Source organism: Scyliorhinus torazame, chromosome 21, assembly GCF_047496885.1.
Source record: "Scyliorhinus torazame isolate Kashiwa2021f chromosome 21, sScyTor2.1, whole genome shotgun sequence".
Classification (NCBI taxonomy): Eukaryota; Metazoa; Chordata; class Chondrichthyes; order Carcharhiniformes; family Scyliorhinidae; genus Scyliorhinus; species Scyliorhinus torazame.
Window position 1 is genome coordinate 61,457,755 of NC_092727.1, and position 20,245 is coordinate 61,477,999.

Sequence of the window (20,245 nt, forward strand, 5' to 3'; positions counted from 1 at the left end):
TCTGCAGTGTTCAGTCAGTCTTTTCAGGGTAGCTCCAAATTATGTAGTCAATTCATCTTCTTCTTGGTTGTGCTTATGAAACCTAAACTTTTCTGCAATGTCTAAAGGTTTTGGTGAATAATGACCCTGAAAATTACCACTATTTTTTCATATGTTTTTGTGCCTGGCTTTTCCAGCTGTAGCAGGCTCCTAAGGTTAAATGACACAGCCCCCTCATTATGCTCAAGAATGTTGAAACTTTTATATCTGCTATCTTGTGAGCGTGAACAAAATTGTCAAATCGTTCTGTATACGAGCTTCATCGCTCTGTATTCTCATCAAACAGTCCCACAGCGCCAAAACCCTGCCATTTCCTTCAATGGAAGGACCTGCATATGCACAATGTGCCATGAATTTTTAGCACTACCGTGCTTCCTTACTCTCCAAAACAAAGCACAATCTTAGCTCCGCCTGTTTGCCTTTGTGTCTTGCAACACCCCAGCTCTCAGTTTGTTGTTGCCGGGTACTTGCTCCTTATGGCTCCAAGTCAGTTTTGGGTGGAGCACATGGCAGCCTTCTCTCCAAGGTTGTTTCCTTTGGATTTTTTGGTTCCTCCAGTGGCTGCAACTATTATTTGGCTCCCCGTCACAAGCTTTCATGCAGTGACGATTTCAATTATTTAGAATTTCTTCAGGTTCCTACAAATGCTGTTCGTCTACCTTGTTACCCATTTTTATGTCGTGAATTTAAGATTGATTCTGCAGGCTTGGGGTTTCAACTAAACATAAAGCTTTATTTGCCTGTGAAAATGACCGATGACGTCACCTTCTTTTAAAGTGCCCCTTTTCAGCTACAAAGCTGCTTGTGAGGAAACACTAAAAACACAACAATGCAGGCACCGACAGATTAACCCTGGGGATGGAGTAATCCAAGAACCCCCACATTAACCTGGACATGGAGCAATGCAAACACCCCCAGATTCCCTGGACATGGGGCAATCCAGGCATCCCCAGATTAACCTGCACACACTTGGGGCAATCCGGGCACCCCAGGTTAACCCTGGACATAGAATATTAGAATTTACAGTGCAGAAAGAGGCCATTCGGCCCACTGAGTCTGCACCTGCCCTTGAAAAGAGCACCCTACTTAAACCCTTGCCTCCACCCTATCCCCGTAACCCGACCTAACCTTGTGGATACCCAAGGGATAATTTAGCATGGCCAATTCACCTAACCTGCACATCTTTGGACTGAGGGAGGAAACGGGAGCACCCAGAGAAAACCCACGAAGACACGGGAAGAAAGTACAAACTCCACACAGACAGTGACCCAAGGCCAGAATTTAAGCTGGGTCCCTGGAGCTGTGAGGCAGCAGTGCTAACCACTTTGCCACTGTGCCACCCCATGGGGACATGGGGAAATCCATACATGCCCAGATTAACCTGCACACACATGGGGCAATCTGGGCACCCCAGATTAAGCATGGACATGGGGAAATCCATGCATGCCCAGATTAACCTGAACACACATGGGCAATCCAGGCACCCCCAGATTAACCTGCATACTGGTGGGGCATTCCTGGCATCTCTAGATTAATCTGCGCACACAGTCAGTCCCAGATAACCAACATCTTTGACAAGCATAAATGTACGGTTTGAGTGCAATGACAAAAATGGTTCCTATAAGAGTGTGGGCCAACCAAATTCCTGGGAGCTGCCATGATGCTTTCATATAGTAGAAGTCCAACAGATTTGAACCTTTCCAGTCCAGGAAGCAGCCTTAAAAGACCGGTAACCAGATAACAAACAGGGCTTAGAATACCTCTGAGGTACTCCATCAATGAATCGCAAAACCATGGAGTAATCCCGTTCCAAGACAAATCTTAACCTGATGAATCACCAGGTAAATGTTCACGTTTTGCTTCAGTTGCTTAGTGGGTGCATCGATGATCATCTTCCAAAATTCTAGATTCTGGAATGGTTCCAGCAGATTGGATGATAGCAAATGTCACCTTACTATTTAAAGGAGGGAGAGAGAAAACAAGGAATTACAGACCTGTTAACCGGAGATTAGAAATAGGAAAAATTAAAGAATCTATGTGAAAGGATGTGATAACTGAACACTTAGAAAGTGGTTGAGCAGAATCAACATGGGTTTGTTGGGAGTTTTTGGAAGATGTAACTAGCAGAATAGCTATGGGGCTACTGGTGGATCTTGTGTATTGGATTTCCAGAAGTGTTTTTCAAAAGGCCCATAGGGGACATTAATTAGCAAACAAAATTACAGCATGGGGGACATGGGATAATATACTAGGACCAAGGTGTTCATGAGGCATTGAAAGCTAGTATGCAGGTTCAGCAAACCAAATGGTAAGTTGACCTTTAAAGTATGGGGATTTGAGTACAGGATAAAGAAATCATGCTGCAATTGTATAGAGCATTGAAAAGCACAATATCACTACTTTACAGTTCTTTGTGATTTCCCTGCAGATTTGCTCCTCATCTCTCCCTGGAGGCCTTGGAGAATATAGATTCTATAATATATAGAATATGATCATCGCCTTATTTTCCTCTCAGTTCTTACAAAATGGATTCTGTTCTTGCTCCAATCTCTCTTTCCAACACTACAATGTCTTCCCTAATCAGTACTGCCACCACCTCCCTTTTTTCCATTTCTATATTTTATACCCTTTTATATTACGCATTCAGTTCTCACCATTTTAAGCCATGTTTCCATTATTCCCTCGACAACAAATTCCCACATGGCGATTTGTGCTTTAGCTCACCACACTTATGCATTTACATTAATTGCATTGTAAACCTGTATTTTCTTTCCCCATTGTACTTCTGAATCTGTCCTTATACAGAACTACCGTTCCTCTTCAAAACAAGTATACCGTTTTGGATGCTGTTGGGGGGTGGGGGGGGGGGTACAGGTCCCACCTTCCCCAGAAGTTATCCCAATGATCTACATTTCTCAAGCCTTCCCTCCTGCACCAGCCCTGTAGCCACTTTAGGTTCTTTACACAGAGTGGTGGGTGCGTGGAATGCACTGCCAGCGGAGGTGGTGCAGTCAGTCATTAGGGACATTTAAACGACTCTTGGGACAAGCACATGGACAGCAGTAAATTGAAGGGGTGTAGGTTAGATTGATCTTAGATTAGAATAGTTGGCACAACATCGTGGGCTGAAGGGCCTGTACTGTGCTATTCTGTTCAATGTTCTATGTTGTACCCTCTCTCTAGTGCTACCAAAATTATCACTGGTGATGGATCTTTTTAAACTTGGAGCTTGACAAATATTAAAATGCAAACGATTAAGAGGATTGTATTTCATTCCATGTTGAGGTGATTTAGCTTTGCAGGGGATGTGGGCCGGAGAGATTATTTCTTCAGCCTACATCAATGAATCACTTGTGTTGCCATTTCCAATGCAGAGGGAGTCATAAATGTTTCTAATGACAGAGAAAGGAAGGGCAAACGAAGTAAGATATCCCTGGATGAGAAAAGAAATCGAGATTGAAATGGAACAGAAAAAGGATTGTGGTAAATGTCAGGTTAATATAGTCAAGGATCTTAGAGTTGCAGGCAAGAAAAAGAAACAAAGGGGCAAAGAGAAAGCGTGATAAAAAATGAGTAGGTAAAATAAACATAAAAATAGTAAAGATGTAGTCAATGGGACAAGAGGTGTCAATTAGGGACCTAAAATGAGAACGTCTTGCAGAGGAAGAGGGTGTGGTTGAGGTATTAAATAAGTCTGTCATTACTAAAGAGAATGGTGCCAATGTCACAGTAAATAAGGAGGTATGAAAATTACATGGGTTAAAAATAGATAAAGAGGAGGTACATAAACTGTTGACAGTGTTCAAAGTAGAAAATCACACAGTCTGGATTGGATGTATCTAAAGCTGCTGAGGGAAGCAAGGAGAGGAATTGCAAATTAGAAGTTTTAAATTTTCCTTGGATATGGGACTGGTACCAGACAAATGCACGGTTACAAATGTTTCACTCCTGATTATAAAAGTGAAGAAGATTAAACCTGGAAACTACATGTCAGCCGAATAAGACAATAATCCAGGAAAATATTTCACTGTCACTTGGAAGAACATGGGTAATAGACAACCATCATGGATTTGTCAAGTTCCTAGATGAAATAATAAGAGATTTGTTGAGGGTAGTATGGTTGATATTGTGCATAGGTACTTTGGAAAGGAGTTAAAATATTACGTTATCGACTAATTAGGAAAGTCATAGTCATTGATAAAGGGTGGCTATGAAATTAGCTCAGGTTCAAATCCAGAAAAGTGCAGTATTGAACAACTATTTACAGGCTGGCAGAGGGTGTAAAGTGGTGGCCCCAGAGGTCAGCATGACGACCACTGCACTCCTTGATATATATAAATGAATTTGGGTGCAGGGGCATAACTTCAAAGACACAATGTTTGAAAAATATAGTGAACAGTGAAGATGATGTTTACAGACATAAAGACATAGACTAGGAAATAGGCACACACATGGCAGAAGAAATTTAATACAGAGAAATGATTCATTTTGTTATGAAAAATGGTAAGAGGAAATGCAAAAGGCTGAGGGGTGATTTAATAGATATTTAAAATTCTGAAAGATTTTGATACAGAGCATACAAAAAGACCAATTTCTTTTGTTGGGAAGAGCATAACTAGAGGCCATCAACATAAAGCTGTTAGTTGCTTCCCTTCTCCTTTTGCCTTTTCCAGCTTCTGGAGCCTTTTGTGATTGAAGGGAACCATCCTGTGAGTGGAAGAAGTGTAGAGATGGCGCACATTTGTTGAGTAGTATTTGCATTGTGTTGTTACCTGGTTCCAGCGGACTCCCTGGTTTTATCAGACTGGCTGGTTGTTGCTGGAGCAGCGTATAGGTCATCATCTTAACTAACTGCACCATGATCTCTGGTGGAGGCAGAGGCTCTTCTGGTAGTTACTCTGGCTCTGGAATCCTGTAATGGGGCCGATGTGAGTTGATCTGGCCTTTAGTTCGGTCTCTGGACCTGAGAAAGAGAACAGACTTGCTCCGCGGACAGGGAAGAGGGGATATGAACAAAGTCAACATTGGGTTGCCAGTGTGTAGTTGAGCTTTCGGGAGGATGGGTTTCTGGCTCTGTGGGGACTGTGGTTGTCTTCATACCTTCTGCCTGTTGTAGCAGGTTGATAGCCATGCAAGTGTTTCTACTGAGGAATGTAACGGGCTGATTTTGCACTATATAACATCTGTGATCTGTTTGTCACCCTACTTTAATGGCTCTTGAATCATTCCAATGACAGAGTTGGACTCCCCCTGCACCATAGAGCAGGTGTCCGTGGTTCAGACACAATGCCTTGGGACTCACGGTTCTTCATCTCATAAGACAGTCACTCAGGTGGCAGAATCTAACATAAAATTGTTTAAATGGCTGTTTACTAAGATGACAGAAGGAGCCGCATCATCTGATGTCGTCCAGGAAGGACACTGCGTTTTCTGAGTCGATGGCCTTGACTTTGTGGATAGCTCACTAATTGTCTGCACGGTGTCCCTGTTTGTGACTGGGGAGGCATTTAGCAGCACTGGTCAGACACTGGTTCTTCATGTGGTCCTTCTTGTGGGCATGCTTCGCCTCACAGCATTGGCATGGTCATTCAGCAGGGTTGTTGGAACAAAGAACAGCACAGGAACCGACCCTCCGAGCCTGTACCGGACGTGATACCAACCTTTGCCAAAGCCCTCAGCACTTCCTTGTGCCGTATCCCTCTATACCCATCTTATCCATGTATTTGTCAAAATACCTACTGTTCGCTGTAAATGTATCTGCTTCCACAATCTCCCTTGGCAACGCGTTCCAGACACTCGCTACCCTCTGCATAAAAACCTGCCTCGCACATCTCATCTAAACTTAGCCCCATGGACCTTATACCTATGCCCCCTGGTGAATGAACCCACCACCCTGGGAAAGAGTGCATGCTCATCCACTCTATCCATGCCCCTCATAATCTTGTAGACCTCTATCAGGTCACCCCTCAACCTCCGTCTTTCTAATGAAAACAGTCTGAGTCTATTCAGCCTCTCCACATAGCTAACATCCTCCAGACCAGGCAACACCCTGGTAAACCTCCTATGCACCCTCTCCAAAACCTCCACATCCTTTTGGTAGTGTGGCGACCAGAATTGTGCACAATATTCCAAGTGCGGCCTTACGATGGTTCTATACAACTGTAGCATGACTTGCCAGTTTTTATACCCGATGCCCTGTCCAATGAAGGCAAGCATTCTGTATGCTTTCTTGACTACCTTGTCCAATTGTGTTGCCACCTTCAAAGGTCTGTGGACATGCACGCCCAGATCTCTCTGACTTTCTATATTCCGATGAGTTTTGTCATTTATGGAATATTTCCCCATTATGTTAGACCTACCAAAATGCATTACCTCACATTTGTCCGGATTAAACTCCATTTGCCATTTCTCTGCCCAAGTCTCCAATTTATCTATGTTCTGCTGTCTCTTCTGACAATCCTTAACACTATCTGCCACTCCAACAACCTTGGTGTCATCCACAAACTTACTAATCAGACCGGCTACATTTTCCTCCAAATCGTTTATGTATACTACAAACAACAGAGGCCCAAGCACAGATCCTTGTGGAACACCACTAGTCACAACCTTCCATTCAGAAATACACCCTTCTACTGCTTCCCTTTGCCTTCTGTGACCGAGCCAGTTCTGTATCCATCTTATCACCTCACGTCTGATCCCGTGTGACTTCACCTTTTTTTTACCAGTCTGCCATGAGGCACCTTGTCAAAGGCTTTACTGAAGTCCATGTGAACATCATCCACTGCCCTCACCTCATCAATCATCTTTGCCACCTCCTCAAAAAATTCGATGAATGTAGTGAGGCATGATCTCCCCTTCACAAAACTATGCTGTCTATTGCTAATGAATCCATTTGTTTCCAAATGGGTATAAATCTTGTCCCTGAGAATTCTCTCCAATAATTTACCTACTACCGACGTGAGGCTCACAAGCCTGTAGTATCCAGGATTATCCCTGCTACCTTTCTTAAACAGCGGTTCCACATTAGCTATTCTCCAGACCTCTGGGATCTCACCTGTAGCCAATGAGGATACAAAGATGTCAATCAAGGCCCCAGCAATTTCCTCCCTTGCTTCCATCAGTATTCTGGGGTAAATCCCATCCAGCTCTGGAGATTTAATATCTTTTAAAAGACCAAATACCTCCTCCTTTTCGATGTTAACATGATCCAGACTGTCCATATATCCTACCCAAGAATCATCTTCCACAAAGTCCCCTTCTTTGGTGAACACGATGCAAAGTATTCATTTAGTACCTCTCCCATTTCCTCTGGCTCAACACATAGATTCCCCCCATTGTCCTTAAGTGGCCCAATCCTTTCCTGGCCACCCTCTTGCTTTTTACATATGAATAAAAAGCTTTGGGATTCACCTTAATCCTACCTGCCAAAGACTTTTCATGACCACTCCTGGTTTCCCGCTTCAGTACCTTCCTACTTTCTTTATACTCCTCAAGGGTTTCGACTGTCCCTTCTAGACCGTACAAAAGTCTCCATTTTATTTTTGACGAGGTTCACAACATCCCTCGTTATCCAAGGCTCCCTAAAATTCTCATACTTATCCTTTGTTCTCTCAAGAACTTGACTTTCCTGAATCCTAATCAACTGTCACTTGAAAGACTCCCACATGTCCGACATTGGAAAGCAATGCCGGAGACCCGGTGGATGTGGTTTATTTAAAGTTTTAGAAGGCTTTCGGCAAGGTTTCACATAGCAGTTTACTATGTAAAGATAAAGCGCAATGGATTGCGGATAGTGTCTTGAGATGAATAGAAAGTTGGTTAGCAGATAGGAAGCAAAAAGTTGGAATAAGTGGGTATTTTTCTGATTGGCAGGCAGTAACTACTGGGGTACTGCAGGAATGTCTGCTAAGACCCCAACTGTTCACATTATTATATTAATGATTTGGATGAGGGAACGAAATGTAATATCTACAAATTTGCAGATGATATAAAGTTGGGTGGGAGAGTGAACTGTGAAGAGGATACAGAGATGCTTCAGCAGGATTTGGACAGGCTGAGTGGCAAATGCATGGCAGATGCAGTGTAATATGGATAAATGTGACGTTATCCATTTTGGTAGCAAATAATAATGTGCCTTCCTATTTTTCAATGGGTGTAAATTGAGAGATGGATACTCAGTAAGACCTTAAGTGTCCTCGTGCATCAGTCGCTGAAAGTAAGCGCTCAGGTACAGCAGGCAGTAATGAAGGCAAATCGTATGTTGGCCTTCATAGTGAGAGGATTTGAGTACAGGAATAAGGATGTTTTACTACAATTGCATAGGGAATTGGTGAGGCCACACCTGGAGATTGTGTGTAGTTTTGGTGTCCTTATCTGAGGAAAGATGTTCTTGCTAAGGAGGGAGTGCAGCGAAGGTATACCAGGCTGATTCCTGGGATAGCAGAACTGTCATATGAGGAGAGACTAAATAGATTAGGATTATATTCACTGGAGTTTAGAAAAGTGAGGGGGGGGGGGATTTCATATTAACTTATCAAATTCTAACAAGATTAGACACGGTGGATTCCGAAAGAGAGTTCCCGATGGCAGGGGAGTCCAGAACTAGGGTCATATTTTGAGGATAAGAGGTAAACCTTTTTAGGATTGAGATGAGGAGAAATTTCTTCACCCAGAGTGGTGAATCTGTGGAATTCACTACCAAAAAACATAGTTGAGGTGAAAACAGTGTAATTTCAAGATGGAATTAGATATAGCCCTTGGGATTAAAGTGATCCAGGAATTTGGGGGGGGAGGCGGGATCAGGGTATTGAACTCAATGATCAGCCATGATCATAATGAATGGCGGAGAAGACTCAAAGGGTCGAACGGCCTCCTCCTGCTTCTATTTTCTATGTATACACTGGGAAGCGGGAACCGTTAACCACTTACCAGAATATGGCAGCTGGTATTGTACAAAGCAGGTGTGGCCTCTGCTCAAATTCTCTTTGCTGCTCTCTCTATTGTTGCCTGCACCGAGGGAGTTCTTTGCATTTAGCCTTTTCATTTATGTTAGTTTCCTGTCTGATCATTGTCGGACACAGGATAGCAAAGTAGCACTGTGATTAGCACAATTGCTTCACAGCTCCAGGGTCCCAGGTTCGATTCCCGGCTTGGGTCACTGTCTGTGCGGAGTTTGCACGTTCTCCCCGTGTGTGCGTGGGTTTCCTCCGGGTGCTTCGGTTTCTTCCCACAGTCCAAAGATGTGCAGGTTAGGTGGATTGGCCATGCTAAATTGCTCTTGGTGTTGGGTGGGGTTACTGGGTTATGGGGATAGGGTGGAGGTGTGCGGTTGGGTAGGGTGCTCTTTCCAAGAGCCGGTGCAGACTCGATGCAGAATGGCCTCCTTCTGCACTGTAAATTCTATGAAATCTATATCAGCACTTGATAGCGTCACTGAGTGATATAAAAGGCTGCATATCTAGGCTTGCTGGGGGAAGCTGATGGAGATTTCAATGTAGAAGGAGAGTGTGAGGTTGAGTTCGAGTGTAGTTTATAAGTTAGAGAGATTATTAATTACTGTATCACAGATTCAGTATTATTATTTTATTATCTGTTACTCAGTAAAGTGTATGAACCTAATCAAGTTAAGTAGTGTAAAATAAATTAGTTTTGTTTTAAACTTCTTAGTTTTATATTCTTTGTCAACACTACATATCTGGCTATCTTGGAGAACATGACAAGGAATATAACATGCTACCAGTAGTGGAAATATAACAGGAGGAAACCGGAGCACCTGGAGAAAACCCACAGAGACACAGGGAGAATGTGCAGACTCCGCAGTCAGTGACCCAAGCCGGGAATCGAATCCGGGACCCTGTAGTAGTCCCTCTTGTTAACCCTTTCCTATATTTGTACTATACATATCACTACACCTCCCACTGTCAAAGATTGCAGGTTGGGTGGGTTGGCTATGCTAAATTGCCCTTAGTGTCTAAAAAAGGTTTGGTGGTATTACGGGGATAGGATGGAGGTGTGCTCTTTCCAAGGCGCAGACTCGATGGGCCGAATGACCTCCTCCTGCACTGTAAATTCTATGAATCTGGGTCATTGTTTTAAATTGATGACCCTTCATGCTGATGATACTCTTGCTACTTACCTCCAGTGCCACATCCAGCCATATCTGTTTTTTGTTGTTACTGGTAATAGTTTATTTTTCCCACTGATGGGAAATAGGACCACCCTGAGCCCTTATTGCAGCCAAGCAGCACATCCAAGGATGATGCAATGACCCGGGGTACAGACCTTTGCTTTTTTTTCATTGACGTATCAAGGCTTTTCAACTTCAAATATCATTGTTACAATATCCAAATAATCTTCTTAATTGCATCTGAGAGAACTGGGCCATAAAATAGTCAAAGTGGAATCACATCATGCGGGCCCATGTTGTAGTGATATGCATCACTGTATATACACAAGGGGTTAATGTAAATACATTACAACTAAGTAACCACTAGAGGGAACACCAGAGATGTAATGACATGCAGACATACAACCAATGGGTCATTAGAACAGGACACAACCAATGGGTAATCAGGACACCCACAGGTGGCATTACCACAAGGGGGCACTACACAACCCATATAAAAGGACACACAGGCTCTGCCTCTTCCACAGACAGACACCTAGAGAATAAGACAGGGTTGCTCAGCAGCAGCATCACACCCTAGCACGTGGGTTAGAGCAAGCTGGTATAGTTAGACTGAGTTACTAGAGCTAGATTAGCAGAGTGTCAAACTCATTTAAGAACTGTGATGATAGTTCAATAAACACGTTGAACTCACTTAATAGTCTGGAACATAGTTTTGTAAAGCCTACATCCAGTAGCAGTTCATGTTACACGAAGTAACATAACACAACATGGTACAGGAGTGACTGTTCAATCTCCCCAGATCAACTCAGCAAGGTTAGAGACAACCAGCAACTGAACCCAGGCACGATGATCAAGATTCAGGCTCCTCATCAACTCAGGTACCACGGCAATCTTAGTGCTAGCTGGCGTTCGTTCAAACAGAAATTCCTACTGTACATGGAAGCATCCGGCCTAAATGGCGCGGCCGATGCTCGGAAGATAGCTCTTCTACTCACCATTGTGGGTGAACATGCAATAGAGATCTTCAACTCCTTTAAATACTCCGAAGGGCAGGACAGAACAAAATTCCAGACCATCCTGGACAAATTTGGCAGCCACTGTGAGGTAGACACGAAAGAAATAGGTAAGAATGACGCGAATATTCACCACGAGGCAGAGGCAGGGTTGAAGAAGAAGCAGACGGCAGTTTTGATTGGCAGCCATCTTGCGCGTATGCAGCCAGACCAGTCCGCACATGCGCACTTTCTTAGAAATCGCAAACCGACAAAAGTGTTTTGCGCACGTGCGAGAAGCCGCGCAAGCGCAGTTGCGAACAGAGCGCACAGTAAAGGAACCTCGGCGCGCGCAAAGCGCAATTGAGTCCTACGCATGACATCACGAGCGCCATGATGTCAGAGGCCCCGGACCACGCCCACTTAAAGGGGACATGTCCAAAAATTAAAAAGAGTTATAAAGCCACAAAACACAATTCTTTCACCTCGAAAGACAGAACAATGCCTGAACTTCTACCAGCAGTTGAAAATAACCTTGACAGCACCCTGGAACAAGGCAATGCTACAGATCCAGACGATGACTACCTGGATAACACATACTGAGTAGGCATCATCACGAAGTCCGAATACACCACACCGGGCACATCCTTGCCGTGGATTTCGAGGGCGAACGCGACTATGCCACACCGGGCACATCGCAGGTCCTGTCAATCCTTGCTGTGGATTTCGAGGACGAACGCGACTATGCCACACCGGGCACATCACAGGTCCCGTCAATCCTTGCCATCTATTTCGAGGATGAATGGAATGCAGTGATGGATGTCAACCAATGCCCCATACAGTTCAAACTGCACACAGGTGCCTCCGCCACCTGATCTCGCAGTCGAACTTCAGGAGAATCAAGAAGGCTCCCTAGCTCCTTCCAGCTGCCTGCAAACTCCAGGACTACACTGGCAACGCAATTAAGGCACTGGGGTCCTGCCACCTGACAGTGTCCAACCGACACATAGACAGACACGCCTATGCTTCGAGATTGTTCAGCCAGATAGGGCATCTCTGCTAGGTGCGCATGCCATCAAGCAACTGAACCTCATCCGATGGGTCTACACCACAATGCCGTCTCATCCGGATCCTCAGCCCAGCATCGACGACATCCTAACCCACGAGTACAGGATTCTGCTGTGGCCTGACGCCAAACCAGTGGTCCACGCACCAAGAAGAGTCCCCGACTCCACACAGACAACGATGAAAGACTCCACAGCGAGACCACTGCACGACTCCGTTGAGAGCACACAGATCGACTCCACAGCACGACTCCACACAGGGAACGATGCAAGACTCCACAGAGAGAGCGATACACACCTCCACAGAGAGTTCATTGACAGACTCCACAATGGAAGCAACTCAAGACTCCATAGCGCAGTCCATGCGTGAACAAGACCATGAAGATCTATCCACCTTATCTGAGCAACCAGCAGCAGACTATGCAAGTCTATCAAGCTCACGTAAACACCAAAGACTATGGCAGTCTACCCAGCTTATTTGAGCCACCAGAAGAAGACTACGAAAGTCTACCCAGCTCATTTAACCAACAAGAAGACACTGAAGGTCTACCCACTGTATGTGAGACAAGTGACAAAGACATCACAATTCCCATACAAGATGTGCAACATCACAGCGAGACTGACAGATCACAGCGAGACTGACAGATCTCAACTCGTATGTACAGAGGCACTCAACAATCAAAGTGAAACTACTCGTGAGTCCAGTGAGATCACGTCAATTAAAACCTCATCCACTCGAGCCTCTCCACAAGCAAATGAAATCTTGAAGATTCTGACTCCAGACGAGGAGCATCAAGAAACCAAAGATGATTCAAATGAACCAAAAATGACTCCAGAAGGGGAGCACCAGAAATGACTCCAGAAGGGGAGCACCACGGAATCAAAGAACGCTCATTTAATAGACTGAGTTACTAGAGCTAGATTGTGGTGGTATTTCCACATAGGGGCACTACACGACCCACATAAAAGGACAGGGCACACAGGCTCTGCCTCTTCCACAGACACCTAGAGAGTAAGACAGGGTTGATCAGCAGCAGCATCACACCCTAGCACGTGGGTTAGAGCAAGCTGGTATAGTTAAACTGAGTTACCAGAGCTAGATTAGCAGAGTGTCGAACACATTTAAGAACTGTGTTAATAGTTCAATAAACACGTTGAACTCATTTCATAGTCTGGAGCATCCAGTCGTAAAGCCTACATCCAGTAGCAGTTTATGTTTCACAAAGTAACGTAACACAACACGTCACATTCAGTAATACACAGCAGAAACGCCAAATGTGGGTGTAAAATGATAATTAGGCCTCCATGTTAAATTCAGACATAGAATTTACAGTGCAGAAGAATTTACAGTGCAGAAGGAGGCCATTTGGCCCATTAAGTCTGCACAGGCCCTTGGAAAGAGCACCTTACCCAAGCCCACACCTCCACACCATACCCATAACACCCCCCCCGGCCATCAAGGGCAATTTAGCATGACCAATCCACCTAACCCGCACAGCTTTGGACTGTGGGAGGAAACCGGAGCACCCGGAGGAAACCCACGCAGATACGGGGGGGAACGTGCAGACTCAGCACAGACAGTGACCCAAGCCGGAATCGAACCTAGGGCCCTGGAGCTGTGAAACAACTTTGTTAACCACTGTGCTACAGTGCTGCGATAACATGAGCATTGTTATGTCTTTGTTACAATCAACTCTCCATTAATGCAAGTCTTTCTGTCCTGTAGCACAACTGGGAAAGTATTGGTTGTTTTGTATGAAGTCACTTGCTTTGTGTTTTTTTGTGTCGAAAGGGCTCGAAAGGAGAAGTTCTTTGAATTCCCGCTCCTACAGCGTTATCTGGCCTGCAAAAGCCACTCCCATTATTTTGTCTGCATGTACTACATGAGGCAGCTGCTTCTCCTGGTATTCATTGCTGGCGCCTGCCTCTATCTCGTCTATTGCCATTTTCCAGCATTTTTCCATGATGAATTCAGTTGTTCGATTAAATCTGGACTCCTGGCTAATGACCCTAATATCCCAGCTGTGATTCAATGCAAGCTGACCTCAGTTACTATATTCAAGATGATTAGTGTGGTTAATGGTGCTGTCTACCTGCTCTTAACCCCCATGATTATTTACACTCTGCTGCAGCTTTGTTACTGGGATAAACAATTCCTGGCTGTATATGAGATACTTCCTGCATTTGACCTGGTCAGTAGGAAGATGCTGGGCTGTGCCCTGAATGACCTCAACATCATTCTCCATTTCCTTCGTGCAAACATCAATCAGCTGGAGTCATTCAATCGGCTGGCAGTCCTGTGCATTGTAAAGGATGTGAGTGCAGGGGGGAAAGGCTACACCCTCGTGGATATGATGACACTGCTTGTCGGATTAGAAAACTACACACAGGAAGGTGGCAGCTGTATCACTGCAAGAGAAAATGGGGCGACTGGGCTTCATCATCGGGGATACTTGGGTCCTCAACGAGAAGGGCAGCAGGGTAAGTGGCCAGCAGCAACAATAGAATAAAATTTGCAATTTGACACTGAATCCTAAATGCATAACATACCATTTATCAACTGACCCAAAATGTCCTTGAGGTGGTAATGAGTCTATGTGGCACGTGCTGTTCGATTTTGTTGGGCGGCGGGGGGGGATGTTTTTAAATGTTCCTACATTACTCCCAAAGTATGAATTTGATCCAGCCGCAATAAAGGAACGGCAGTAAAGTTCCAAGTCACAATGACAGGAAACTTGCAGCTGGTATTTCTCACTTATCTGCTGCCCTTATCCTTTTGGGTGGTAGAGGTAATCAGCGGGATTCTCCACCGGCAGGATTCTCCCTTACCCTGGCAGCGTACCCAAGCCCATGGGTTTCCCAGCGGTATGGGCTTGCCACAATGGGAGATCCCATTGCAAGGTGGAGACGACGGAGAATCCAGTTGCAGGCGAGGGTGCGCCGCCCAGGAAAACGCGGCTGGCGGAACAAAGAATCCCGCCCCATATGTCAAAGTAGCCTTCCCAGGTTTCTGCAGTGTACCTTGTAATTGTACACACTGCTGCATGGATGCAGTGGTGCTAGAGAGAATGAATGTTCCATGAAAAGATTTAAGCTAATGGACAGCTTCCTGCAACAGAGTGTCAAATAGTCAGCAATCTGGTCATTTTTCCCAACAGTCTTTATCCTTGCTTTCACATTGTGCCTATTGGATAGGATCAGTATCTTGGGATCCTCATTCCCTATCTCACCTGGGTTCCCTTTACTCTGCACGCTTTCAGTCACATCAACCCCATCCTGATCTTGCACTGGGTTTGACTGAGGCCTGGAGCAAACTGTCCAGAAACTCATCATGTCAGACCACCTCCAACTTGCACATCTGAGCCAGACAGATTCAAAATGAAGAGAGCTACTGAAGAAACGTTTGTTTCGGACAATCTCCTCCAACTGTTACATAGAACAGTACAGGCCCTTCAGCCCACGATGTTGTGCCGACCATTTATCCGAATCTGAGATCAACCTAACCGACACCCCTTCAATTTACTGCTGTCCATGTGTCTGACCAACAGTCGCTTAAAAGCTTCTTCGCTTTATGGAAATTTAACCACTGAAATAAAACACTAACCACTAAAAGCATTGAACAACAGATTAACTATTTACACTAATCATCAAACCCTAACCAATAAGCTAAATATGTATCTGCAATTTACCCACTCCTCACCCTCTTCTGATGATGACCGCATTTTGATTTTAGAGTTCTGCCCTGTCTGAGATCTGCCACTCTCTTCCCAAAAGCCCTGTTTGCGCGCTGTTTAGATCTGCTGGATCTAACTGCACTCTTGACAGCTGATCTAACCTCCTCAATTCTTAGGTGGATAGAAAAAGATCAAACCTGGAAATCTGAAATGAAAAATAAAAGATTGGGAAAATGTACTGCTCGGACCAACAGTAACTCTTAAATTGAAAAAGATTTTGCTGTAGCCATTTCATTGGCTCTAATAAACGTGTATCTGGCTTTAGGATGCGCAACATGATGACAAAGCTTGGATTCTGCATTTATGCAGCATCTGATCAAGTCCTGTGGAAACTTCAAAATATTTTACAACCGATAATTTACTTTGGAAGAGCAGTCAGTTACTTCACAGGCCGACACTTCAGTTAATCTCCAAAAAACACGATCCCCAAAATAGATGAGGCAAACATCCAATTAACATGTTTTGGCAGCATTGATTGAGAGATGAATTTTCCCAAGTGATAAGATCATTTTATTGTTCATCCTCCAATAACACCCCAAGATCTATAAGCAACTGAGGGGGCAGACCAGGCCACACTCATAACGTCTCAATGTTCAGCTCCTCCAGCAATGCAGCATTCTCTCAGAGCTGCACTGCAATATCAACATAGATTCTGGAAAGGGATTAAAATCCACAGCAAAGAAAATGAAACAAACAAGAAAATCTTTAAAATGTATTTTATTTATAAAACGCGTATCCAGAAACTATCTTTCTGATTATAATCCAGGTCGGTTTCAAACAAGGGAAGCTACAGATTGGACCTGTGCAAACCCCCAGAGCTCCTCAAGTTGCTGAGACCACAACAACTACATCGACTGGACCCTGCAATTTACCATATTAGGCCTCAGAAATGTATTTGTAATAAAACTATTAAAGCCCATTCACAGAATATGTGCTCAAAAGATTATTATTGAAAATATTATCTGCTCTTATGAAAAAAAGGTTTTATTCTGTTCTCATATGGGATGAGATGTATCTACTTCTTACCTTAAGAGGTTGAATATGTAGCATCTGTTATTGAGGTCCGTTGTCTATAGTTCCTGTGCAATAGGGCCTTGTGTGGATTTGCCCTATAGCATGTATTGGGACATGTATATTACCGACACCATGAGATGATGGCACTGGGAAGAATGTGAATATTTTGGATGAGTGGTTGGCAGTGGGTAGGTAATTAGGTGAAACAACTGTTAAGCATTATCCTATCTTTTTACAATTTTACCAATGGCCCACGGAATGTACAGAGGTTCAGAGTCTCACCTACTCAAAGAAGGCAAGATCTCAGCAGTGGTAAATTGTGGAAGAATTCACAACCTTACTGTGAAGCTCTCTGCCTTGAAGAAGCAACATCAAATTTCGAGGCACTGTCGAGGGTGGGACCAAAGTGAAGAGCAGTTAGTGGAAAGGTGACTCATCTTTCATTCTCACTCCACAGTATAAATATTTCCCACTTTCTCTGTCTTATAGCTTTGGCAAAGGGTCATTTGGACTCGAAACGTTAGCTCTTTTCTCTCCCTACAGATGCTGCCAGACCTGCTGAGATTTTCCAGCATTTTCTCTTTGGTTAGTGGAAAGGTGTCTCCCAGTTCCACAGCAACAACACAGCAGGAAAAGGTTCTTGAGAGGCTCATCAGCAGAGCCGTCGTCTGGCTCTGGGGCAATGCTTTCTGGCTTTAAATCTCAAAGCAAGCAGGACAGTGGTATAATAATGAGGCTGCAGCCGCATGAAGCAACTGTGCAACAACTGAAGAACAACAATGGGCAGAACGGTGAGATAGTGATTAGCACTTCTGCCTCACAATGCCAGATGCCCAGATTTGATTCTGGCCTCGCGCGACTGTGTGGAGTTTGCACATTCGCCCTGTGTACGTGGGTTTTCTCCAGGAGCCCAGGCTTCCACCTATAGTCCAAAGATGTGCATAGCTGGATTAGCCATGATCAATCTGCGGGGTTGCAGGAGTGAGGGGGAGTGCTCTTCCGGAGGGTCAGTGCAGACGTGATGCCGAGGGCCGGGTACAATCAAGCGAAGGCGGTGCTGCACAGGAAGAGGGTGGAGTTTGGCATGTTGCAGCCGGCGCGACTGTGGGTCACCTACAAGGACCGGCACCATTATTTTGAGTCTCCGGAGGAGGCGTGGACCTTTGTTCAGGCCGAGATGTTGGACACAGATTGAGGGTCGGGTTGGGCGTTTGGGGATTGCGGTTGATATGTTACTTTTTGAGGGGGGGTCCTTTGCTCTTGTTTTTTTTCTTTCTGGTTGGGTGAGGGTGGTTAGGGCGGGTTGGGCACTGTTTTGGTTGCGTTGGTCGGGGGGGCTCTTGGAGGGGGGTAAGCAAATGGAACAGGGGTGGATGGCCGGCTGTGTGATGGGGCCTCGCGGGGGAGGGGGAGGCCCAAGTCGGGGGTGAGGGGACTGGGCCTGTAAAAGGAGCTGCGTCAGAGGTGGCGGGGCCGGGTAGGTGGTAAGCGCGGGCTTTTTCCTGCGCTGAAGACTGGAGGGGCGGGGCCGGGAAGCGAGGGTTGTTTCCCGCGCTTGGGATGGAAGGGGGAGGTGGAGAGTCTGCGGATAGGAAATGGAAGAGGAGGGTGTGTCACACAATTGGAGGAATCGAAGGTGAGGCGGGAGTGGCCAGGGTCAACAGGAGTCAGCTGACTTGCGGAAGTGCAATGGGGGGAGTAAAGCAGCTAGAAGGGGTCCTAGTCCGGGGGGGGGGGGGGGGGGGGGGGATCGAGTTCCTGCTGCTATGGTCAAGGGGGAGCTGGAGCGAGTGGGGGGGGGGGGGGGGGAGGGTCGAGACAGGGGTCTGCCGCCGTGGGGAACGGGTCGGGCGTGGGGTGCGGGCATGTGGCTGGCCGAGGAGGGGTCATGGCTAGTTGGTGGGAGAGGGGGGTGCGTAGCCCCCTGATCTGGCTGATAACCTGGAATGTAAGGGGACTGAACGGGCCGGTCAAGCGGGCCCTCGTGTTCGCGCACCTGAAGGGGCTGAAGGCAGATGTGGTCATGCTTCAGGAGACACACCTGAAGGTGGCAGACCAGGTAAGATTGAGAAAAGGGTGGGTAGGTCAGGTGTTTCATTCGGGGCTGGATGCCAAATATCGAGGGGTGGCGATCTTGGTGGGAAAGAGGGTGTCGTTCGAGGCGTCGAGCATTGTGGCAGACAATGGCGGTAGGTACGTAATGGTTAGTGGTAAGCTGCAGGGAGAAAGAGTGGTACTGGTCAATGTGTATGCCCCGAACTGGGACGATGCGGGGTTTTATGCGGCGCATGTTGGGTCGGATCCCAGATATGGAAGTGGGGGGCCTGATAATGGGGGGAGACTTTAACACGGTGTTGGATCTGGCACTGGATCGCTCCAGGTCTAGGACGGGTAGGAAGCCGGCGGCGGCTAAGGTGCTGAGGGAGTTTATGGACCAGATGGGGGTAGACCCTTGGAGTTTTGCAAGGTCGGGGGCTAGGGAATTTTCATTCTTCTCACACGTCCATAAGGCTTATTCCCGGATCGACTTCTTTATTATGAGTAGGGCGCTGATAGCGACAGTAGAGGATACCGAGTACTCGGCGATAGCCATTTCGGATCACGCCCCGCATTGGGTAGACCTAGGGCTGGGGGAGGAGAGTGACCAGCGCCTGTTGTGGCGCTTGGAGGTGGGGCTGTTGGCGGACGAGGAGGTGGGTGAGCAGGTCCGAGGAAGCACAGAGAGATACCTGGAGGCCAACGATAACGGGGAGGTCCGAGTGGGGATGGTATGGGAGGCGCTGAAGGCGGTGGTTAGGGGAGAGCTGATCTCCATTAGGGCCCACAAGGAGAGGAGGGAGCAGAGGGAGAGGGAGAGGCTGGTGGGGGAGATGGTGAGGGTAGACAGGTGGTATGCGGAGGTGCCTGAGGAAGGACTGTTGAGGAAGAGGCACAGCCTCCAGGCCGAATTCGACCTGGTGACCACCAGGAAGGTGGAGGTGTAGTGGAGGAAGGCCCAGGGGGCGATTTATGAGTATGGGGAAAAGGCAAGTCGGATGCTGGCGCATCAGCTCCGGAAGCGGGACGCAGCTAGGGAGATCGGGGGAGTTAAGGACAGGGGAGGGAGTGTGGTGCGGAGTGGGGTTGGCATCAATGGGGTCTTCAGGGACTTTTATGAGGAATTGGATCGGTCCAAGCCCCCACTGGAGGAGGGAGGGATGGGCTGCTTTCTGGACCAATTGAGGTTTCCGAAGGTGGAGGAGGGACTGGTGGCGGGATTGGGGGTCCCAATTG

General features: G+C 46.2%; 1 protein-coding gene across 1 annotated transcript in view; it reads left to right on the plus strand.

The window, feature by feature from the left end:
• LOC140398313 (pannexin-3-like) overlaps positions 1–16,880 on the plus strand; it is a 133,995-nt gene extending 117,115 nt beyond the window's left edge. The window contains exons 4-5 of the mRNA XM_072486862.1: positions 14,017–14,705; positions 16,725–16,880. Of these exons, the coding sequence (XP_072342963.1) occupies positions 14,017–14,705; positions 16,725–16,792 (757 nt within the window). The 3' untranslated portion in view covers positions 16,793–16,880. The remainder of the gene's footprint in view (positions 1–14,016; positions 14,706–16,724) is intronic.
• The last annotated feature ends 3,365 nt before the right edge of the window (positions 16,881–20,245 follow it).